Below are 26,306 nucleotides of genomic sequence, written 5' to 3'. Positions count from 1 at the left end.
TTTAAACTAAAATATCAAAATAGATATAAATAAAATCATTTTAAACGACTTAAAAAAATGAATCGAGACAAAAAATAACCTAATAAAAAAAATTAACTTTATGAACTTTTATTTTTATTCAAGGGCTGATTACATCCTTGTAATTTTTGTAGTCACTTAGGTCAAAGTTCAATTAGTATTGTTTTTGCATATTGATGTATTCCACTTATATTCTTGTTGGTCGGTAAGAAAAGCTTGAACTGCAACAACAAATAGTACTATTAAAATTTCTATATCCGAAGGAAGAACGATGATGAAATGAAGCCAAGACCAATCACCGATCTTGCATGCCTATGTGGACAAAAGACGACAGACAGCAAATGACATTGTTAGGAGGTCAACGTTCGATTGAGTAGAGTAAAAGAATTTCGAATTATTCGAGTTAACGAATCCTATTTTACAACTCATACTTTATTTGAAATTTTTTTCGAGTTGAGTCGAGTTTATAAAATTTGAGTTCAATCAAATCGAGACAATTTTTCGAGCTTCTGTTTAAATTTAATTGTAAATATTTATAATATTAAAATATTATTTTATTTCAATTTAATTGACTTTTTATAACCATATATACAATTCAAATATACTTATTCATATTTTGTTCATACATGTGTATATAGGGGTGAGCAACGAAACCGAGAAAATCGAAAAACCGACACGAACCGAGTAAAACGGTTCGGTTCGGTTTGGCTTTAAACGGTTCGGTTTTCGGTTCGATTTAAAGGCTTCATTTTTTTGATTCGGTTCGGTTCGGGTTTTCCATATGGAACCCATTTGTTTCATATTGAACCGAATAGGCAATTTTTGTAAAAAAAATTATAGTTTCAAATGATTTTTTCATTGAAAAACCGAAAAACCGAACCGAACCGAAAAACCCGAACCGAACCGAAAAAACCGGTTTCGATTTTTTCGGTTTTTTAACTATTCGGTTTCGGTTTCGGTTTAAATATTGAAAACCGTTTATTTCGGTTCGGTTCAGTTTTTGGTAAAAAACCGAACCGAACCGAACCGAATACACCCCTATGTGTATATGTATAAAATCCAAGGACTCGACTCAAACTTAAAAATAAATCCTTTAATTACTAAAAATTTCGAGTTATTCGAGTTGCATTTTACAACTCGAATTTGAAATTTTTTCGAGTCGAGCTGAGTTTATGAAATTGCAACTCGAAGTCAATTCGAGTTGAGTTTTTTTTCCAAGTAGAATCGAGTCGAAAAATTCGGTTTTTTCTAGTCGAGCTCACCGCTAGCCATTATAATTATAATGGAAATAGCAGCTGAGCATCAAAAGTTGCAGAGAACTGTCTCTCTCTTGCATGCCCCTATGAATCTTCACAGACAATCCCAAGCCATCAACCACCACAGCCATCTTCAAAACTGAAATCTAACACTATAAAAGAAGATATATTTGATCAGAATTCAGAGACTATCTCTTTGAGCTTTAAAAGAAAACGGGGATTGCAAGTGAAGGAAAAGAGGTTGAGAATGCTCGTTTGGTAATTTCAGTCTTTTATTACGAGGGAGTGCCCGAAACTTCTGCTGCCATACAAATCAAAGCAAAGCTTCCACCATTTTCTTTCACAAGTGTACGTGGAGTGGACAAATGGAGAAGACGATACTAGCTCTAGATTAGCAAAGCTTCTATTGTTTTCGTTGGTTTTGGTCCGAGAAGATGACAGTGTAGGTGAAGGAGGCCAGTGAGTGACTATCAATTTAGAAGTTTAGGTGAAGATAACACCATTGTTGATTTTGCAGGGTTACAAAGTTATTGGCTATAGGGAAGCCATTATAAAAACTAAAAAAGGAGAAGCAAGTTCTGGACTTTGATGATTCAAGATGGAATGTGTTAAGCAGTTTCGATGGATGAACGGGCGGATCAAGACCATTGGTCTCTCATTCAATTGACAACGGGATTTAGGTACGTTCGAAGGCATAGACGACCGCTAAATGAAAAAAAAGGGGGACAAATTAAAAAAGAAAATGCACCAGCCGGGCCGTGGCAGGATATTAATCTACCACTAAACCACCGGTGCCACATGCTTAAATCTAAAGAAAGAAATAAAATTAATCTTGAAATAACGATATTTACTTTGAAGGCGACAAATAGACAATTAAACCAAATTAATTGAATAAATTAAACATGTAACTAAATTTTTAGTTTATTTGATTTTCAATTCAGGTTTGTTTAATATATGGTGCTTATTATTATATTTGTATTTTTTAATAATAAATAAATCCGAAAATATAAATGGTAATGGGCGGCCGTACGAGGGTTATGGGGTATGATCTAGGGTTCAAAGATTTTAGGGTCCAATCTAAAGTCTAATGATTTGGGGTTTTATTTTGGTGTTAAAGTCAGGTGGCAGCATAGGGGTTGCAGATTTGAGAAAAAGGCATTGGAGTGTACGACGTAGATTAGGATGGGTTGATGGTGTCGTAGAATAATTGGGTATCATCAGGCAGAGCAGCTTGTGCTAGATAGGGGAATGGACGGCGCGACCAAAAGTAGGGTGTTGGCCAGATCAACGAGTGCTAAAAGAGATGACTAATTAATAGAGGAAGATGAAACTCAAAAACTACCCTTCACTTGGAATCGATTGAGGTAGATGAGTAATAGAGGAAGATGACAAGGTTTCCTTTTACCTTCCTAAACAAAAGAGATGACTTTATTTCACTCATCGAACCCCACTGATTCTTATTTTTGGATAATTTGTCTTACAAAAATGTCATCTTTACTTCTTCTTTTTTTCAACCATTAATAACATTTAAAATAATTTTTAAATTAAAATCTTAAATCTAGTGGATCAAAGTTCCTCCTTTGTTGCTTGAATCAAACAATGTGTATTTTGAACGTAAGGAAAAATAGTATAAAGATGTATAGTTTAGATGAGAAGATACATAATTTAGTGTGAAATTTTCATGGACCGATGAAATACTATACATGTAAATGTATCCAAATATATACAAGTACTAGAACAAGTTCAATGTAATCTAAGATGAAACTTCCAATCTCAAAATATCATATATATATATATATATATATATATATATATTATATGTTCATATTTTCTTTAAACCTAATACATATAATCATATATACGTATTCTTGCAAGGGTTCAGCTTAAGAGGGAAGCCTGCAAAAGAACTCAAAAAAAGAAAACAATTAAGCACAAATCTTGCAACCTCTATTTTATCTATACACAATGCTCGAAATTAAAATTATTGAATTTTTTACTACTCGACCTAATAAATATTCATCACGAAGTTCGATTTATTTAACTTACCCTAGTTTGAGTGAAATGTCGGAGCTATCATCTTCAGGTGGAGGGCCGCTGTTGCAACCGTAAACATTACTGGCAGACTCCGATGAGTTGCAACATCTGAATCTGCTAAGACAAATCTTGTCTTTGCACAATGTCGCCAACTGAATATTGACATACCAAGAATCTTTTGCCAATGTTTTTATAAGTTACTTGCAAATTGAAGTATTCAACATATTACCATGGTAACTAGTCTGCTTACTTTATCTTTAAGTTGCTTGTTCTCTTCCAGCAACTTTGCTCCCTGTCGTTATCATCGAAGAGATAAATAAGCACATAAAAGAACACAAAATTCGATGTGAAATCGCAAATAAAAACTAAACAAAATTGAACACAGATCTTACATGAAAGTCCCAGACGAAAAAAGTATCAGAATAAAAGAATAAATCCATTGTCCTCAAAATTGTAAAAGAGAAAGAAACTTGAGCATCTCCCCCACGTGAATGGAGTAAGACTTAAATATAAAAAAAAAATTATTTAAGTTCAAAATAATAGAAAATAATTAAGTATTTATTTTCAAAATTTGAAGAGGCAAAAACTTAAAACTTAATTTTAAACTAAAAATACCTAAAATACTATATCAAAAATTTTGGGAGAAGCAATAACCTTCCTCCAATTCTCCATGTGCCTTGGTCTGTAAATCTCAAGAATCTTTGTATTCACCACAAATTCCTATTTTTTTCTTCTAAAACAATTCATCTCCAAAGAATTAAACCATAAACTTCTTAAACGACACCAAATGAAATTCAAATCATAATCTCGAACAAATTTCTATAATAATTTTCATAGATCCGACAATGCCAGTATGATGCTATTAAACGGCACAAAATATGAAAAATGAAAAAAAAAAACATGACAGAAAAATATATGCGAATGTCAAAATGTATATACATAAAACAATCCGTTGTACAAACCTTGGTTTCTAGTGAAGAGATCTCGTTCATAATACGTTCAACCTGAGAGAGAAAAATGGGAATACAAAAAAAAAAAAATTATTACAATGGACAAAGTAAAGAATTCACTTTGCAGATGAACTCGTATGAACCTTGGTCTCAAGAACTCGCGCGACTCCTGATTCCACCAGCTTCTCGAGTCGCTGCAATTCATCGATGTTCAACCCTTGAAGATCTTCTCCTCTCATCTGCCTGTTTTACACAAAGACATCATATGTTATACGTCAAATTCCCTTCAACAACAGTCAACAAGTCACTGAGTACTGACCTTAATTCAAGGGTTTTATCAGCAGATTCCTTGCTCAATCTCATCTGATCACTGTTTTCCGGCTAAATTTAGAAAAGAAAGAACAAAATAATGAGTGCATAGTACGGACATTAATTTCATAAATCACCTGAAGACCGAGAGAGGGTTGATCCAATTTGTTGGGATTGTTGGTCTGCGCATGGCACCTTCCCAGTATATCCTTCATGCCACAGGAAGAAAAAAAAAAGAAGGGAAATATTGCATAAACAAAAGATTTATTCAAGTGAAAACCATGCCTAACAGATATTATTTGCTCCAGTTAGCAATAAATGGAATGTAGGCTAAAATGCTAAATGTTGGTGGGTTTACACTTACACTTCACAATGAATCTTAAATTAGGAGTACATGAACCAAGCAATCGAGCTGAATCAGTTTTTCTTGCATTGTCTCTAAAGAACAAAATCCACAAATACTAGTACTACTTCCCATAAGCTGAGGTTAAAGTCGAAACACTAGAATCCACCCACGCACACCAGCCAGCTCTTACAAGGTTAATTATAACCACGCTATTATAAAACGCAATGCAAAAAGCTGCCATAACATTAAATATGCTACTATAACCTGGGACTTAAATAACAGTCTATTATTAAAAATAACCACCATTATATGGTGGTAATAGTATCATCAGAAATTGTTATTGTATGATTGTGATACCCACAATAACCACGATAGTATTCTTTATATCCACAATTATAATAAACACAATCGAAAACAAGTTTGCAATAACCATTTAGATCCCAGTTTTAACATTAACTAAAAAAACTATTAGGAAAATGATTCAGGATATATTTATGTCAAAGCCTCAAAGGTAACATACTTGTAATGTCAAATTCACTTCTACTATTTAATTAAGTAATCATTTGGGTTCTCTTCTTTTTCTGAATTAATTTAATCCAACGTTTGATTTTGAATCAAAATAATCTTGGCTCGAAGGAAATCGTTAGTTGACTAACAGTCAATGCTTATCATGGACATGATAAGTCTTATGTGCCCAAAGTGTTGATGCAGTACTGCCACGTGTACATAAGCAATGACGTGACATATACCACATGTATTTAAATAATGACGTGACATATTTTATGTGTACATAAGTGATGACATAGCAAATGATGACTTGACATATCACGTGTCTAAAGTGATGACGTGGCACATACAATGTATCCAAAGTGATGATGAGAGATTTACTATGTGTCAAAAGTGATGATGTGTCATATAGCATATCGGTTATTTGGATACATAATTTTTTTTAAAGAAATGAATACATAAATCTTGACACATAAACAACAAAAGTAAACTAACCGCTTTCGTTCAATCAAGAATCATTATTGTTTAATAAAAAAGAGTAAAACTTAAAATAATTATTTAATCAAATATTAGGATAAATTTTGATATTATGTGTTAATATTAATATAGTTTAAAATATGCAAAACAATTATCTTCAATTAGTTCATCTTATAAATCATTCCCTCGATTTATAACATCATTTTTGTCTTAACGAACATGAGTGCATCTGAAGGGCGTCTTTACCAAAAAATCACCCTACTTTTTTTATTTTCATGTCAGACACCGTTAGAGAAAAATTTACCGATCTAGCACCCTTTGCAGAAAGGTGCGGATGCTGATCCGCGCCTTACGCTGATATAGCGCCACGTGTGGTAAAGAGCGGATGATGATCCGCGCCTTACGCCAGTTGGCGCCACATGATTCGCGCCTTTCATAATTGTATCTGAATTTCTCGTCTTTTAAACTTCCCCCCTGGGCTACAAATAAGACCCTCTCAACCCGTAAACATCACCCATCAATTCCTATTATCTTTTCTTTACAAGTTCATTCGATCTTTCGTTGTAAGGTAGTTTTTTTAATATATAATATTTTTTATATATGATTATTTGAAAAAACTTATTGTACTAATTATTTTCTATTATTTTTTGTGGTTGTAAAATTGAAAAGCGGGATCATATGTCGAAACATTTTTGTTGATACGGTAATAATATAAAATTATGTTATTTAAATTATTTAAGTTTATTTTTAAATATTTTATTGCGTTATATTTTTATTCATATATTATTTATTTGATTAGGCTTATTTCAACTATTATTTTTGTATATATAAGACTGTCTATCTTTCAAACTCTCAATATGACGCGAATTTCAGCTATTGTTTACTATGATGGAGAAATTCGGAAAGATGAAACCGGCGTTGTGTTCGCATCAAATCATTCTGTTAAAATATCCTTTAAGAGAAACATAACTCTTAAGGAGCTGATAACAAAGATTTCAAGGAAGGTTAATGTTAGATGTACTAGAAGACTGTCGTCGCTTTAGTACAGATTTCCAACATCAATGTTTCTATTAACTTATACAGCATTCGAACTATCGAACGATGATGATGTTGCAATGATGGTTGATTCTCAAAATCATTATTCAGGCGCCGATACAGAGATGTATGTAAAGTTTGTTGAAGTACGTGCTATTTGGGGTATGTCATTACGCTCCCAATATGGGTTGGCTCAATAAACTGATCAAGTTGATAACCCAACTACAGTAATATGTAATAATTTTAACGCCATAATGGGAAATCCGCATCATGGTGTCATCCCATCAAGTTCAATAGGGAGACATTCATCATCAACTCCTTACGATATGTACTGAGACGGGTCCACAAACAATCCATATGGTAATATCGCGTCTAGTTCAAGGGGAAGACATTCATCTGCCAATTTCTTTGACCTAAATATGGAGATGCCATCGACGCAACAATCTTTGCAGTTTTCATTTGACACAATGACTTCAAGCTCCATGGGGATGCATTTTATTGTGAGCTTCTTTGATCTCAATGTCGAGATGCCTTCAATTTCAAGGGGAATACATGCAAGTACCAGGTTGTTTGACCTAAATGTGGACAGCGTGGAGAAACCCTTATCTCTACCAGAAGAACCGCTTCGTGAGCCAGGTATGGATGGCACTGAGACTGAACTATTCATTTACCCAGAATCACCGCAGTTCAACATAGACTCCAATGATGATAATGATGTAGATGAAGTTCCCACAAATGTATGAAGCTGACTATGGTACAATGTACGGGCTAGAATTTACGGATATGCCTAATGTCAGTTACTATGGATTTAACTCATCAATAATTAATGATGAGTTATATAAAGGAATGGAGTTTTCAAGCAAAGATGAAGCGATGAGGGCAATTAAAAATTACAATATTCGTAATTCTGTTCAGTCCAGAGTCGATTGCTTTACGACTGAAAAGTATGTCTGTTAATGTGTCCAACGTGATAACGGAATCCTCCTATCAACTGTAGTATACATGCCCGTGCATACACTTTTACCTGCTCTTCCGAGGCATCGATACTCAAATGCTTGAAATTTGTATCCAACCAATTTAACGGAATCCGACCACCGATAAAATTTGGTGGGATACGTCCTAGATATTCCTGGCAAAATGAATTCCAGTTACCGTGCGCCACCCCTGAAAGCACATCTCCATCTACCGAAAGCCCCAACTGCATGAAAACATCCTCCAGCATAATCGTGCAAACTCCGCACGGAAGATGGAATGTGTGTGTCTCCGGTCTCCACCGTTCGACTAATGCAGAAATCAGGTTGGATTCTACGTTACAGTAGCATTCATATCTAGCTACGGAACTGAATTCATCCTCGACTAAATACAACTAAACACAGCTTTGTATCTCTAATTTAAGATTGCGGATAAAAGGATCTAATATACAGTCTCTCTCCTAATTTAATAAATATTACAAAAATTAATATATAAACTAATAAAAATAAATAAATTATTACTAATAATTTAAATTAAAATAGAATATAAAAATGTTATCGTATCAGCAAAATGCCTCAAGATATTATTTCCATCCAAACGCAGCAGACCGCCTTCCATTTTATAACTGTAAAAAAATAATATAAAAAATTTAATAAAATACTAAAATATTAATTTAGTAGAATATAATATATTACATTCTAAATCAAATTTGACCGGGTTTTAGCTTTAAGAGGATTTGGCTTTTGATATGGTTTGAGAGGATTTGGTGTAGTGGAAATAGTAGAGAGTGGGTATTTATAGGTTATGGGATTGGGTTTGGGCGGATATGTATTATTAATTGAGGGAGTGTGAACGGTTGAAACTTAAATGAAAGGCGCGGATGGTGATCCACGTCTTTCTGGCACGTGTCAGTTTTACAGAAAGGTACGGATGATGATTCGCATTTTACGCTGATATATCGCCAGCTGGCGTAAGACGCAGATCATCATTCTCGCTTTACAACACGTGGCACCACATTAGCGTAAGGCGCGGATCATCATCCACGCCTCTCTGAAAAGGGTGCTAGATCGGTAAATTTTTCTCTAATTATGTCTGCAAATGGTGCAAATCATCATCCCTACTTTTTATTTACGTGTTAGACACCGTTAGAGAAAAATTTATCGATCTAGCACCCTTTCCAGAAAGGCTCGGATGATTCGCGCCTTACGCTGATATGGCGCCACGTGTTGTAAAGCGCGGATGATGATCCGTGCCTTACGCCAGCTGGCGCCACAACCGCGTTTTTTTGTAAAATTGACACGCACCGAAAAGGCGCGAATCACTATCTGCACCTTTCATTTAAGTTTCAACCGTTCACACTCCCCCAATTAATGATACACATCCGCTCAAACCTCATCTCACAACCTATAATTACCCCCTCTCTTCTATTTCACCACACCAAATCCTCTCAAATTCAATCAAAATCCAAATCCTCTTAAAGTTAAAATCCGGTCAAATTTTATTTAGAATGTAATATATTATACTATACTCTACTAAATTAATATTTTAGTATTTTATTAAATTGTTTTATATTAATTTTTTTGCAGTTATAAAATGGAAGGCGGTCTGCTGTATTTTTAAAATGGGGCTTCCAGTAGATGGAGATGTTCTTTCAGGGGTAGCGCACGGTAACTAGAATTCATTGTGTCAAGATATCTAGTAGGTGTCCCGCCAAATTTTAACAGGGTTCGAATTTCGTAAAAGTGGTTGGATGCAAATTTCAAGCATTTGAGTAACGAAGCCTCAGAAGAGTTGGTAAAAATATATGCAGGGACATACATACTATAATTGATAGGAGAGCTCCTAATGCCGGACAAATCGCGCAACCAAGTTCACTGTATGTGGTTGCGGCATCTCGTTGATTTTCATCTAGCTGGAACACTGAGTTAGGGCTCGACAGTTTTGGCATTCTTGTATAGGGAAATGTGTCGAGCTACTGATTATAGGAGCATAGTATCGTATACATTTTTTATGTCCGGTTGTGAAGAACACATTCGTATTCTCGCTATTATTAAGATAATTACTTTAATGATTTCGTATATTAATCATTTTATCTAGTATATAATAAAAATTATTTCATTGAATAGGTAGTATATTTCAAGGAAAGATCATTGGGATTTACTTGATGAATTAGAATCAATTAGGCTATTAATTGATCAGAAAGCTGGCACGGAGATATGTATTTAAATGTTTGAAAATCTATTTTGTATTATCGTTATATAATTAGATTATTATTTTGATAAGAATTATATATATTGTTTTAGTTTGAATGGGCTACTTATTGTACTGATGATATGAGGATTTGCATCACACACGACTAAGGGACCCATTAGATATTTGGATGATGGTGGTCCATTTGATCTATTATGCGATTGTCGAGTGCCACCCCACTAATCGCGTACTCCGACAATTTGGTTTTGTACAATCAATTCTGGAAGCACCTCAAAATCTCGACGAGTTGCATAACACCAATCGACGTGGTAAAAAATATGTGGATTGGCTGCTAAAGCATTATCAGTGAGTCATGATATGAGAGGATCGATGTCAGCGTAATCCCCATAGGGAACCCATTTATATGGACCATCTGACTGTTGCATATGGTTATTATGAGTGATTCAAGAGTAACGTAAATTTGTTCATGTTTTCCGATGAAGCACGAAGAGAGAGCATTCATCGATGTCGATAGAGACGTCTACCGTCACAACCCCATCGTCCCCCAACTTGTGGACAGAGAGCAAATGCTTCCGATTCGTCGACAGCTGTAGCACCAGAACCTTCATAGCAACCATCATCTGCAACGATGTACACCCTGCAGCCAGTTCATATGGCTCCGCAACCATATCAGATGCCGCCACCGTCATTCTCATACTAGATGTCGCCACCGTCGCAGAGTTATATGACCCCCAGAGGATATTATGGTTCTATATTTGCATATTCAACTTGGGTTCATATGCAGGTTATTTGGCGGGTCCAGCCTCACCACCAATGGTCATCGCACAGACACCTCCTATACAGTTTTCTCACTCATCTATGTTTGTCTTTCCTCATTAGGGTATTTCTCATTACCTATGGGGGGAACTCAAATTCATATACCTTAAACACTTCTGATAGTAGGTATACGGGATCCACAAAACGGTTATAGTCTTGAAAGGTATGCGAGCAAGCTACTATTACATGAGAACACGAATACTTCAGAGCTTGAAAAAACCCACAGTCGCACCATCTGTCTCGGAGATTAACTCTTAACGAGTTAGCTTCAATCCCTTGAAAAGGTTGCGGCATCTCTGTGACATGAAACAATTAATACGTTATAGAGAAGCTTGTTATAGACATTCTATTTGATGCAACAATTCTTTTTTCGTAGATATGTAACTAATCTAGGGTGATAGACATAACCGCTTTGTATCCATGTTTGAGCTTATCCCCCGAACTTCACAAAAAGTGCTCCAAAACAAAAATTTCTATAACATCCTCAATACTGGGTTAGTGATCAAATTGTAAAGTTTCAGAATTTGGTGACTAGAGTAGAACCATGGATTAGTTCAATGATTTATTTGGAAATAAATCATAAAAGTTGTTAATAATTATTAGATGAATTGAAGGGCAAAAGGGACATTTGACAAGGAAGATTTTTATTTTTCTTATAAGATAAGGAAACCACGTGGGAAGAGAGAAAAGATTCCAGAGTTTTCTTCTCTTCTTCCTTCTTCATACGTGAAGGCTTAACTCAAAGGTGAGTTTCTTTGTTTGTTGATTAATTATTGATTTTAAGGTTGGGTTATGATCATTAGATGATAATTAAGCTTAAGGAAAGCTTAATTTGTTCTAAAGCAACAAGATGAAAGATATAGAAGAGATTAAAGAAAATGAGTTTTTAGATGAATTTCTGGAAAAGAGTTAATAAATGAAAATTGAGAAGGAATTTGACTTGTCGTCACTAAGAATAAGAGATATATGAAGTTAGAAAGAATTAATAACAAAGTTGAAAGTTTAGCAAGATTCTTAAATTTTAAGAATCATGATGATATACGGAAGATAAAAATGGTTTATATAGATATAAGTTTGTTTAAGTAATGGTAATTGAGTTTAATGACATGATAGGGGCTTAAAATAGAAGAATTGAGTGAAAAGTTGATGGTTTTCGAGCTTAAAATGCAAATTCTGGGCAAGTGTATCGATGCACATTCAATGAGTATCGATGCACTCTTTAAAGAAGAAACATCGAATGCAATTAGTGCATCGATGCATAAGGAGTGCATCGATGCACCCCCTTAAAATGAAAACATCGAAGGTGATTTGTGTATCGATACATGGGTAGTCCATCGATGCACATGTCAAAGAATGCATCGATGCACTGTAGAGTGCATCGATGCACTGTAGAATGCATCGATGCACTTCAAGGGAAAATTAAAATAGACATTTCTTTTGGTGTAAGAGATGATAGATTAGAGTATATTAATGGAATACTGATATGTATCAATGTATGATTATGTAGATATCGAACATGAACAAGTTCCCGAACGATGAAAGAAAGGAAATCATAAAAGCGATATTGACTAGTGAGGCCAGGTGAGTGCATATGATTATAGTATATGATTATATGGAAATTAGACTTGCGATAAGTCTATTTTCATTTTTTGAATTTATGAATGCATGAAAATAAGTATAGTTGGTAGCTGTTAGTATGTGAATATGTATTGTTATGTTCTTTTCTATATGATATGATTTATGTGATGATGTGACTCTATGATATAAGTTATATGATCATAAATTATATAAATAATAATGACTTATGTAATGACAAGAGAAAGTGATATAAGCTATGCGGTATATATATAAATGATTATATGAACATGTAATATAAGTGATGTGATGAGGATCTATGTTTTTATATGTCTATGAGAAGTATGTGCTATGTGATGTATATATGAGCTATGTGATCCTATGAGAATATGAAAAGTGATATGAATTACATGAAAAGAAGCCATATGTCTACATGTATATGTGAAAGAAGCTATGAGCTTATATGAACATGTGATATGAAAATGTATAGTGAAATGAGATAAGTGAAAATGCCCATGTTATGTGTATTGAGAGCTAGAGGTATAGTTGGCATGCTAAGAATTGAGGGTCTACGCGGTCCTTCAGGACATCCTTCGGGACATATGTGTTATATGTAGTCCTTTGGGACATCAACGTGGTCCTTCGGGACAAATTCTACACGCCCCTAGTGGGAATTATACGAGCTGTGGTGACAGCATAGTACACAACCTCAATAGACTCACATATCTACAGTTCTCACATGTGTACATGGGCTAATAAGAGATGATATTGAATACAATGTATGGGATATGTATGTTTTGGAATATGAATTATATGACAGGATATCTGTGTGTTAGTGATTATTGTATATGTTATAAGATATATGATATGAACATAATAAATCATAGAAACAAGAGAATAGAAATATGAATGATAATAAAATGATAATGATAGGAATGAAGATAATTATATGCATGTATGGATTTGATGGATGAACATATATATGTTTGGGTATGCTATGATTGCAGTAATTGTTCATGCATTATTACAAGTTATAGTTTACATTATATATTTATTGCCTCACTAAGTCATAGACTTAGCGTGTAAGTGATTTACATGTAGGTTTCAAGAGAAGTGAAGAGCAATGTGGAACAAGACATGTCAATTCTCCTTACCGAATGTCAAATCAGAAAATAGGTGAATAATGTCTTTTTGTATATAAAGTTCTAGTTAGCATGTATTCAAAAGAATATATTGTATAAGCTCTGAATAGTTTTGTAAACGTTTTGAATAAGTTATATGTAGATGAATAAGTGAATTATGCATGCTCTGGTCGGTTTTTACAATAATGTAAATGTATTTGATGTAAGTTAGTCATTTATATGTTATAAAAGTTTTAAATTACTCCTTATTTTATACAAGTAAATGTTTTGAAAAGTCAATGTGACACCTCGGACTCGTATTCGGGTCGGATACGGGTTGGGGGTGTTACAATTTCATTTTTACCAAAGCCGTTAAGATAAATGACATGCCCCCCTTTAAGGTCGAATTGATTGTCTTTGCTAAGTTGGTTGTCATGTGTCCATATTAATATCCACCATCATATGCATTTGTTCACATTTCTTCATTGATGAGGCTGATGTAATCGTATCCTTTCTCGTTCTTCCCCCTTAAATCTTGAAGCATGAACTCAAATGTTTGAGGTAATAGTTCGTAACCTGAGCATCAAATATAGAACTTACTAACTTTGTTTCTATAAAAATTGAAAATGATTGAAAGAAAAAAATAATATCATTTTTACATACCCATACGCACAAGTAATTGGCGCTCATCATTCTTCTTGAACATTCCATGATAGTTCGCAGCAATGTGTCGAATACAGTACCTATGTTGGATATAGGGTGGTTGCCACATTGGACCCAAAGAATTCATTGCTGCTTTGATCCCAGCTCCGCGATCTGAAATGATACAGATTTTTTCCTCGTGATAACATATGAGCGTAAGTTTCGGAAGAAAAAGCCCAAGAATCTGTATATTATCCTTCAACAAAGGAAAAAGCAACTGGAAGAATGTTGCGATTACCATCTTGGACAACTGCCAATAGTAAAACTTGCTTGTATTTTCCATACAAGAATGTCCCGCCGATTTGGACCACAAACTTGCAGTATTTCACAATATTAATGCACTGTGGGTAAGTCCAAAAAAGTCGGTAGAATTAACATCGATTGCGAAGAACTCGATCATTATGGTATAAATGGCAAGTTTTGAAGTCCATAGCTGTCACTGGATTCAACATGCGCACCACCCTAAACCAACTTGATAGTTCATTATAAGATTTATCTCATTCACAGTGAAGTTTTATAATCGCATTTTGTTTTGCCATCCATGCTTTTCTGTATGAGACGGAATACTCATACCGCAATTGTATAGTTGAAATTAACACAACAATAACTATATGAGAGTTTGCTTTTACCATGGGTATAATGGCTTGACATATTATTTCGGAGTCCAAGTTGGGATGATCTTGGTTTATCCCTCCAGCACAACATGTGTGAGGATCGTTGTATATCGTTAGTTCCCATATATTGTTATTCCTCTTCGATACACGAACTATTCAATTGTATCCGTTATCACGTTGGACATAGTGGCAGACATACTTTTTGGTCGTAAAGCGGTCGACTCTGGATTGAACAGAATTACACATATTGTAATTTTTAATTGACGTCATCGCTTCTTCTTTGCTTGAAAACTCCATTCCGTTATATAACTCACCATTAATTATTGATGATTAAAATCCATAGTCACCGACATTAGGCATATCCGCAAATTCTGACCCATACATTGCACCATAGTCAGCTTTATACATGTGTGCTGGAGGTTCAGTGTGTACCACATTTGTGGAAGCTTCATCTACATCATCGTCATCGGAGTCTATATTGAACTTCGGTGATTCTGGGTGAACAAATAGTTCAGTCTCAGCACCATCCATACTTGGCTCACGAAGCGGTTCTTCTGGTAGAGATGGAGGTTCCTCCATGCTGTCAACGTTTAGGTCGAACAACCTGGTACTTGCATGCATTCCCCTTGAACTTGAAGGAATCTTGACATTGAGATCGAAAAAATTCACAGTAGAATGCCTCCTCCTGGAGCTTGAAACCATCGTGTCAAATGAAAACTACACAGATTATTGCGTCGATAAAATCTCTATATTTAGGTCAAATAAATTGGCAGATGAATATCTTCCCCTTGAACTAGACGCGATGTTGCCACACGAATTGTTTGTAGACCCATCTCGGTACAGATCGTAAGAAGTTGCTGATAAATATCTCCCCATTGAACTTAATGGGATGTCACCATGATGTGTATTTCCCATTATGGCGTTAAAATCATTACGCATTATTGTAGTTGGGCTGTCAACTTGATCAACTAGTTGAGCCAACCCATAGAGATGTACAAAAAATTCGAATATCTGATTTTGCGCAAAAAATATTCAAAATCGGGTTTGGGAAAAATCGATTTTTTTTTAAACTGGATAGAATAACCGGTTTGGGGAAAAATTGGACGACCGTTTTTTTTATCGGATTAAAAACCAGTTTGAAAAAAAATCAGATAAAAAACCGATTTTTTATCCGAAAAAAATCCGGTCTGGGGTTTAAAAACTAGCTTTTAATATAACTGGTTTGGGAAAAATTGGACGACCGATTTTTTTACCGGATTAAAAATCGATTTTTTTTAAAAACCAAATTTTTTTCAAACCGAGTTACACCATCTGGCCCTCCAAACCGATTAGGATCCGAACCAGTTTTTTTAAAATCTGATTTTTTGGCTAGGAGAAAAAATAGGATCGATTTTTATCCGATCCAGATCGGATTTAAATCCGACTTTGTGCATCCCTACTAACCCATAGTGTGAGCATAATGACATACCCCGAACAATACACACTTCAACAAACTTTGCATACATCTCCATATTGACGTCTGAATAATGATTTTGATAATCAACCATCATTGCAAAATCATCATTCGATAATTCGAACGTTTTATAAATTAACAAAAACACTGATGTTGGAAATTCGTACTAAAACGACGACAGTCTTCTAGTACTTCCAACATTAACCTTCCTTAAAATCTTCGTTATCAGCTCCTTAAAAGTTATGTTTCTCTTGAAGGATATTTTAACAGAATGATTTGATGTGAATACAAAGCCGATTTAACTTCCCGAATTTCTCTATCATAGTAAACAATAGCTGAAATTCGCGTCATTCTGAGAATTTGAAAGATATAGTCTTATATCTGCAAAAATAATACCTGAAATAAGCCTAATTAAATAAATAAAATATAAAACAATAAAATATTTAAAAATAAACGTAAATAATTTAAATAATAATTTTATATTATTACTATATCGGTAAAAATATTTCGACGTATGATCACACTTTCTAATTTTACAACCACAAAAATAATAAAAAATAATTAGCATAATAATTTTTTTTTTCAAATAATCATATATAAAAAATATTATATATTAAAAAATTATCTTATAACGAAAGATCGAACAAACTTGTAAAGAAAATATAAGAGGAATTGATGAGTGATGTTTACGGGTTGAGAGAGTCTTATTTATAACCGAGGGGAAAGTTTAAAAGCCGAGAAATTCAGATACAATTATAAAAGATCCATGCTTTTTTGCGCTTGTATCAGTTTGAAAAAAGGCACGGATAATGATCCGCGTTTTACGCTAATATAACGTCACATCAAGATAAGGTACGAATCATTATTAGCATCTTTTTACAAATGATATTAGATTAATAAAATTTTTCTAAAGATATATGACACGTAAATAAAAAAATCAGGATTATTTTTCGATAAATACGACGCACATAAATGAGTTAGGATTGTCTAACACCCCATTAAAATCCTAATAATATATAAATATAACGTAAAAAAGTTCAAATTTTCAGGGTAGAGTTAAAAATGGATAAACTATCTGGCTAAATGTGCAGGAAAAGAGACTGAACCAATAACCAAGGAGCACACGGATGGTATAAGAAACAAGGAACTACGGATGGGTATGGGATCGAATTCGACGAGTTTCGATTCGATCTGATTTGATTGGGTATAATTTTTTTAAAAAAATTTAAAATCGAGTCGGAATCGGATTTAAGGTGAAAAATATCTAACTCGACCCAAAAATATATATAATTTTACATTATATATATATTAGAAATAATTAAAATAATATCTCTTTATATATAAATTTTTTCAATCAAGTTATTATTTTTATTAAATAAAAATAATAATTTTATTATTATTTTGAGTTGGATCAGATTGGGTCAGATTACTAAATTATATATCGGATCCGATAAACTTTTATATTGATCAGATCAAATCAGATCTTGGGTGAAGGCTCCTTTATTCTTAAGTCGGGTAAGAAGGACAAAAAATTCGACCAATGCCTATCCTACAAGAGAGAGGGAGAGAGTATTTTATGCAAAAGATTTAACACAGTACCATAGCCTCCATCATCTATGGGAACTGAACAAAACAAAGATCACCCATCTGTATAACAGATTTGTTTAAGACTTTGCTTCTTCTTCAATATCATCAAAGGGTTATTTTTGTTATGCAAGCTTAGTACAAGAACTCCCCTAGCTGTTTATCTTCACCTATGGCTATGATTTAAGCAGTCAGAAAGTAATTAAAAGGAGAGGAAGAAGAATATTATCAAAAGCTGATGAAGAATATACCTGGAGCTAGAAAACTCAAAGAGCTTTCCAGTAGCAAGAGAAAACAATGAGAGCACCCTCAGCATCACAAAGAACCGAAAGCTCCTCCACCTTTTTGAAAAGCCCTCGCCTTCTCTTCGAGAAAGTCGCTTGCCTCGCCGTCACGTTGTCGACCTTCTTGATCTTGGTCTTCTCCCTCGTCATGTCTACCAAAATACTCTCCCAGAAGATCCAACAATACCCTCCCAAAATAGCCTTTTAAGGACATAAAATAGTACTGCTTTTCTAGAACAACATTCAGTTGGTTAAACCAAATCCCACACTCTTGCATATTTCTCTGCTCAATGAAAAACCTTTTCTTTTTCAATGAAGAGTGAGCTGTAGAGGTTTAGTATACACTCATTATATTACACCAAGACTAATTTTAAAAATATTTTGAGTGTGCTTCATGGGTCATTATGAAAATAATTGTTTTATGTGGGTCTTCATTGCAAGGTTCTTTCTCAATCATTCAACATTGTGCATATTAGTAACTTTGCCATCTGCAGCAGCAAGTTTCTCTAATAATATGAAATATTATTGAGGTACGGACACTTTTTTTCTTGGATTTTATTGTAAAATTTATATTAAAAGTCTCGCAATAAACTTTCCTATTCATGAAATCAAATGTTCCATTTTCAAAATAAATAATTTTCACACGCCTATTTCTCGAACACTGGATTCGAAGTTTCTCTTAAAAATACAAAGCTTTCAAGTTCTGCGAATTAGCTAGAAAGAGACAAACCAAAGTACACAAATATAATCAGATCAGATTGGAAAGAAAAAAAGAAATACTCCATAATACTATTTCTAAGTGGGGCAGCTGGAAAGAGCATTCAATAACACATATACATGGGGGGGATAAAAAGCAAAGGTCAGTAGCAGTACTGAAAAGAGAACTGGCAGCCATAACCCTAGCCATGTTTTCTTCTGGATTACACTTTATCCACATGAAGAAACTCACTCCCCAAAACAAAAAAAAGATGAATCGAATCGAATCCCAACTCAGCTGCATTATCTTTCGGTCAGTGTTGCTGCTTTCAAAAGATTGCAGCTGCAGTGATCTGTATGAATGATGGATCAAATTTCCATACTTCAAAGCAATGCAATGCCTCACGAATATTGGAGTTTGCTAATGTAATATATATATCTAACATGTAAAACCAAGAAAAAAAGAAGTTTGATTTTGAATTATGGTATGAAAGAAAAGTAATGAAGAATGGTTAACAATTCAAAATTAAAATTTAAACAGATTATTAACGATAATTTGATTAAACAGAAAATACAGATTACCACGTAATACAGAAAAAGAAAAAGATGTGAACTGCATTGATGGAAAATAAACTGAAAAGATAAAACTTTGAAGTTCACAGTCGTCACTAAGGCGGCGGTGGTCTAGCCGTTGGAGTCCAAATTACATCCGGACCACCCAAATGACAGCTATAAATCGAAACCCCAGAAGAATCTCCCCCACCACCACCGTGACCACTGTCTCCCCCGCCACCAGACAAGGGCGGCGACTGTCCTTCACCGCCACCACCTGACGACACCATATTCCTCCCTTCTTCTTCTTCTTCTCCTCCTCCTCCAGGTAACCGATGATATGAAGGGTTGTTAAACGTAGCCGCTACTATAAACACCGTGCCAGCTGCTACCAAGGAACCAGCGACGAACCCTCCGACGACCTGCCCTTGAGGACCCGCTAAGGAGATGGAGAACGTGTTGGGCACGTGACACGACGTCACCTGGGAGAGGAGAGTGGCGGAGAGAGATAATATGTCGAATTTACCATGAAAAGTTACGGTAGCTCCTGGAGTGCTCGAAGGTTGACGGAGCGTTACATTGGAAACGGCACCGGAAGCAGTAAGCACGCAAATGCCAATATTTTTCCGAAGAGTAAAGCGGGAGATAGCTCCGACGACGTCGTTTCCTCCAGGGATTTCGAGAATGTAAGGATTCATCGAAGGGTCGGATTCACGAGTAATGACGAGGGGTGGTTTGGGCTTGTTTTTTGAACCCGGAGGACGACCTCTAGGTCTACGAATGACTTCCATAGAACCATCGCCACCTCCGCCACTGGGGAGAGAGGAGCGGTGGCTGTTGGAGGCGGAGGTGGCGATGTCATCGGATTCGAGGATTTGAGAGTCGCGAGAGAGCTGGAAGTGATGAGAGAAAGGGTGGTTTTGGTGGTGGAGCGTGGAGTACATGGCGTTGGGGTTTTCATTTTTGGGTTCTACATATTCACGTTTCATGTTATGGGGATGAGATTTTTGGATGTGGGAATTTGTAATAAAATAAGAGGATATGTTTTTTTTTTTTTTTAAAGTAAGAGAAGGAACAAGTCAGGATGAGATGTGGGGGAAGAAAGCCTGTAGGAGATAAAGATGGTGAGAGGGATGGGACAATAAAAAAAAAGATAAAATTTATAGTGTTTGGATTCCTTTTATCGCAGAATAATAAATGAAAGTGAAAAAAAAAATAAAGTGGATTATTTTCATCACGGACAAAATGTTTTTTTATAGTATGTATTTAAAATCTTTTAAATATTTTACCATGAATGTTCATATGATATGTTTAAATTTAAAACCTTAAGATATAACAATAAATACATTAACTATTAGAATTGTCTGATTGGTATATATATATATATATATATTGAATGATCATTTCTTTAAATTAGACCATTTTATTTTGTCAAAACTATTATATTTTGTTTTCTTAATTTAATGATTAATTATATTATCTTGAATTTTTTAAACTAAATATTTAATCATATATTATACTTCATTCTCATATAATAAAAATAAAATTTGATCTCAATCACATATTTTAAAAAAGAAATGAATATTTATCAAGAAAATTATTAATATGTTAAATTCAAATCCGTAGTTATGAGTATATTGTATGTTGTATAAAATTATTATAAAATGTGATAAAAATTAACTAATTATGTTATAGTTTTATAGATGTTAAAATGTTATGAAAATGAAGAAACCAAGTCATGAAAGAGGAATGGAAATGAGAAGTTAATTTCATCAAAATAGAGTTTTTTTTATGAAAGTTGGATACGTTATGCATGCTATCCTGGGTGTTGACAAACTCACTACAAGTATACCAAAAGTTTATTCTTATTAGTTGAGTTTCAACAATACATTGACAAGCTTATATAGGTAAAATTATAATTTTCTACTAGCTTAGTTGGCAAGCTTAACAGATTTCGGCAACAACTTTAACAACTCAACAAGTTTTCAGCTGCACAATAACCACAGTAACTGCACAACAGTGAACAACACCATACATCTCTAATATTCTCTATACTCTTTTTCTTCTCCTTGACCAAATGAGAAAACTTGTACTTTGGATCGAAATTGCTCAAATGAAGATTTGGACAACGGTTTTACCCATCTGCAACATGATGCCTAGCTGGAACATAGTTGACAAGCACCTGTTTAGCAGCAACTTTTTCCCTCACAAAATGTACATCCAGATCAATGTGCTTAGCATTTGCATGGTACACTGGATTGCTACTCATGGCAACAACACCACTATTATTGCACCAGACGACTTGTACACACTGATGTGTAAGCCCCATATCTGAAAGAAGTGCACTAACCCAAGTTACCTCAGCTGTTGCATCCACCACACTACGATACTTTGCCTCCATGGTGGATCTGGAAACAAACTTTTGTTTCTTGGTGGTCCAGGACATAAGGTTATCGCCTACAAAAACACAATATCCTGATATCAATTTTCTATCATCACGACTACCACCCCAATCTGCATCAGAAAATGTTGTCACCATCACATCCACACCACAGGGAAACAACATCAATCCATAATCAAGTGTGCCAACAAGATAGCAAAGAATCCATTTTACAGCAAGAAGATGACCCTGACAAGGGGTATGCATGTACTGGGCAACTTTATTTACACTGAAGGTGATATCTGGTTGAGTGTGGCAAGCATACAACAATACTCCAACAATACTGCGATATTCCTTAGCATCACAGAGCAGATCGCCAGCATCCTGTTGCAGCTTGGTTAGTGTCATAGGCTTTGCCACAAAATTGGTTGTATCCATATTATCTTTCATCAACAGCTCAAGTATAAACTTGTGTTGACTTAGAAAAGAATATTCACTACATTTCTTAACTTCAATACCAAGAAAGTAGCCAAGTTCTCCAAGGTCCTTCAATGAGAATATAGCACCCAAGCGTCGAATTATATCATCAATCTTGATATCCAAAACACTAGTAATGATAATATCATCCACTACAACAAATTTGTTTATTTGTGGCGTCTAAAATATTGTCACTGAAACTGACATTTATGTCACTATTTGTATTTTGTGACGTAAAAGTTGGTGTCACAGCGAACGTCACCTTAGGTGTGTCACTAAATATCAAATGTGACGATTTATGTATTTTCGTCACATATTGTTAGACATTTAGTGACGTTAATGAATGTTGTCACATTATAGTTTGTATTCAATGACAATTAATTACGTCGTCAAATAATATAAAATTTCATCACTAATTATTTGTAAATGTCACCAATAATATAATAATTTTATTGTGTAAATGACAAAATTATTATCGTCGCTACTTTTTAAAAATTAAATTAAAGGATAAACCTTTTTGTAAATTATAATAAATGACAAACCTTTTTGTAAATTACAATAAAATAAACCTTATTGTAAATTAAAATAAAAGACAAAACTTTTTGCAAATTACAACAAAGAACAAACCTTTTTATAAATCATAATAAAAATCAAAACTTCTTATAAATTACAATAATGATATATACTTTTTACAACTTACACAATAACAACCCGTACTTTTATAAATTACAATAAATACTCAAAATTATGCAATAATTACATTTTGATAATTTCCTCTTGAATACCCAAAACCAATCCCCAAATCTAATCCACGATTTTGCCACTACATCATGATCGCTGCTTTTCTTGGTCATCATTATCGTTGGCCACCATTCTAAAATCCTTTTAAACAAAAAACGTTAACTAGAAACAAAAAAAAATTATCTCACATAGAAAAATGCAAACACAAATCAAAACAAAAAAAAGTAGTAAAAGAAGAAAATATATTTGACTTTTGGATGAACTGTCCTAGACAGTCATCGATAGTTAACAATCAATGATGATGAAAAATCAAAATCAATTAGCAGTCACTGATGATTAATGATTAATAGTTAACAATAGTTAACAAACGATTAACAATTAAGAGTTAACGATAGTTAACAGTTAACAATGGTCAACTATATTTTTCTTGATTAGATTGGATCAGATAACAAATCAAATAATCTATCTAGATAACGGGTACAACTCAAACTAGAGTGAGTCTAATACAATTGAATTAGGAGTTGAACAATTACCATTAAAATTTGAAATATTTTGTAACATCCCAAACTATGGGTTAGTGACTTAATTGTAAAGTTTCAGAATTTGGTGATTAAAGTAGAAGAATGGATTAGTTCAATGATTTATCTGGAAATAAATCCTAAAAATGTTAGTAATTATTAAAGGAATTAAAGGGCAAAATGGTCTTTTTATCTAAAAGATAATTATCTTATCTCTTTATTAAGAGATAAGCATGTCGGGAGATATTTCTCCAGAACTTCTTCTCCTTCTTCTTCCTCTCCTCCCGTATCTCCAAGCTCAAAGGTGAGTCTTCTACTAAGTTAATTATTTGTTAAGTTTAAGATTTGGGTTTTGATCATTAGATGATAACTAAGCTTAAGGAAAGCTTAAGTTATCTTAAGATCAAAATATAAAAGAGATAGAGAAGATTAAATATTAGAGGTTCTTGAATGAAATCTTGGAATAGAGTTCATAACTAGAATTGAAAGTTATATTTGACTTGTCATCAATCTAGTTAAGATATACGAAGTGTTAAAAGCAGAATTCAAACATGTTGATTTATTAATGTAATTCTTGAATTACATATGAAGGATATGATTTGAAGGTTTAAGATGAAATAAATAAGTATAAATTGGTTTAACGATGTGTACTAGAGTTAAGAATGAAAAAGAGGATTAAACATGAAGGATTTAATCCAAAATGAATGAATTTTCGGGTTCAAAAAGAGGATTCTGGGAAGAGTGCATCGATGCACATTCATAATGCATCGATGCATCAAGGTTAAAACCTAGAAATTGTTTGAAGGTGTATCGATGCATTGGTAGTGCATCGATGCACTCTTTTAAAATAAAAACATCGAATGCAATTCATGCATCGATGCATAAGTAGTGCATCGATGCATCCCATTAATAATGAAACATCGAATGTCTTTTATGCACCGATGCATCAGTAGTGCATCGATGCATACCTTCATTAAAAGATGAAATTTACTTTTCTCTTAGTCTAAAGAATGAACCATTAGAATATATTAGTTATAATAATGATATAGATCCATGTGTGATTATGTAGATACTAAAAGTAAGCTTATTCTGGAACGATCAAAGGATTAGAATCGAATCAAAGCAAAGCTAAGGTGAGTGCATACTATATGTATATTATAATAGAATAAGACTTGTGATAAGTCTAATCCCTAAGTTTATTTTTATAATATAATAGTGGTGAACATGCATACATGATAATTATTGTGATACATGCATAAGACATATATATGTTCATGTGATATGATATGTGATATGACATGTGATATGAGAACATGATATGAAGTGATATGAGATACATGATCACAAGAGAAATGATATGAGTGCATGAACATATGAAATATAACAATAATGCCCATAGTATACGATATAAGAACTATAGGTGTAATTGGCATGCCAAGAGTCGATGGTATAATAGTTCTTCGGGATGTAGGGGTCCTACGGGACATAGATAATAGTCCTACGGGATGAATACTGAACTAAGGTTTGGTGCCCCATGAGGGAATTGATATGAGCTGTGGTGACAGCATTAGTGCACAACCTCAATGTACTCACATACCTATATTCTCAATAATATACATGGGCTATACAATTGAAATGCATATTTACAGTGAAAGTGATACAAGAAGGTAAATTTCGTATGTGCATTATATGTTATCGTGCGATAGAAAGATGTATACTGAAATGTCATGATCCAATGGTAAGTATGAACATTCATAAGTTTATTGTTGCATATTCATTTATTGCCTCACTAAGTCTATGACTTAGCGTGTAAGTGATTTACACGTAGGTACCAAGAATCAGGAAAAGTAGAAATAGAAGTAGCACGGACAACAATACTACTAAGAGATCAGATCAGAAGTAATTGACAAAGTATGTACTTGGTTATGTATAGAATGTTGGCATGTAATAAGTGTTAATTACAAATACTCTGATCGATTTTGTATTTTATGGTCTTATGTAAATTAAAGTATTTCGTTTTAATGAAAGTTTTAAAAATTCCCGGGATTTTCTATAAGAGTCAAGGTTTTGAAAAGTCAATGTGACACCTCAGACTTGTATTCGGGTCGGATATGAGTTAAGGGTGTTACATTTAATGGTATCAGAGCTACGGTTTAGTCGATTTTAGGCTTAAATCGAAGTCAGAAGTGTTTTAAAAAGTATACATGCCAACTCAAAGTGAAAAATTCTGATCTGATAGTGTAAGGAGTATGTTGTCTTGCTAATAAAAATATATTATTATGTGATAATAGAAGTATGATAATAAAAGCTTCAAAAGAAGTGAAAGGTAATAAACCTGAAGTTAATAGCATTCACCAGCCCTGGCCAGGCAGGGAGAAGAGCGAACACCTCAGGAGGTGCCTGTATAAAATTTGGAAAATTATTCTTCATGTTGAAGAATGTTCTGATGTGTTTTCAATTTATACTTCTTTAACTCATAGAATGAATGTATCAAATTAGTTGATAAAGTTGCGAGCACCCAAGTTCAAGGGTGGATTTGAGGAAGGTTCTATTGTTATAGACCTTTGGTTTAATGATATGATAGAAGGTTTTCATTTCTTCAAAGTGGAGATGTTGAATTGAGTAGTTTTGTTACTACTTTGGTAAGTTAGAGTATGGTGGACAATTGTCACCATAAG

General features: G+C 34.0%; 2 protein-coding genes across 2 annotated transcripts; both read right to left on the bottom strand.

Moving 5' to 3' along the window:
* Positions 1-3,157: 3,157 nt before the first annotated feature.
* On the bottom strand, positions 3,158-18,343 carry LOC120152292 (MADS-box protein AGL24-like). The gene is made up of 8 exons (XM_039164550.1): positions 18,232-18,343; positions 4,705-4,783; positions 4,578-4,639; positions 4,402-4,501; positions 4,271-4,312; positions 3,538-3,600; positions 3,321-3,460; positions 3,158-3,170 (listed from the first exon to the last, which is right to left on the bottom strand). The coding sequence occupies exons 1-8, from the start codon at positions 18,294-18,296 to the stop codon at positions 3,158-3,160; spliced, it is 564 nt and encodes a 187-aa protein (XP_039020481.1). The 5' UTR covers positions 18,297-18,343.
* A 1,285-nt stretch (positions 18,344-19,628) lies between these two features.
* On the bottom strand, positions 19,629-20,546 carry LOC120153622 (AT-hook motif nuclear-localized protein 28-like). Its single transcript, XM_039165539.1, has one exon. It carries the CDS (start codon positions 20,499-20,501, stop codon positions 19,629-19,631), a length of 873 nt encoding a protein of 290 aa, XP_039021470.1. The 5' UTR covers positions 20,502-20,546.
* Positions 20,547-26,306: the final 5,760 nt, after the last annotated feature.

Source organism: Hibiscus syriacus, unplaced genomic scaffold (genome assembly GCF_006381635.1).
Source record: "Hibiscus syriacus cultivar Baekdansim isolate YM2019G1 unplaced genomic scaffold, ASM638163v2 tig00002840_pilon, whole genome shotgun sequence".
Lineage (NCBI taxonomy): Eukaryota > Viridiplantae > Streptophyta > Magnoliopsida > Malvales > Malvaceae > Hibiscus > Hibiscus syriacus.
The sequence above is the reverse complement of the archived record's forward strand: the minus strand, read 5'-3'. Positions and strand labels throughout refer to the sequence as shown.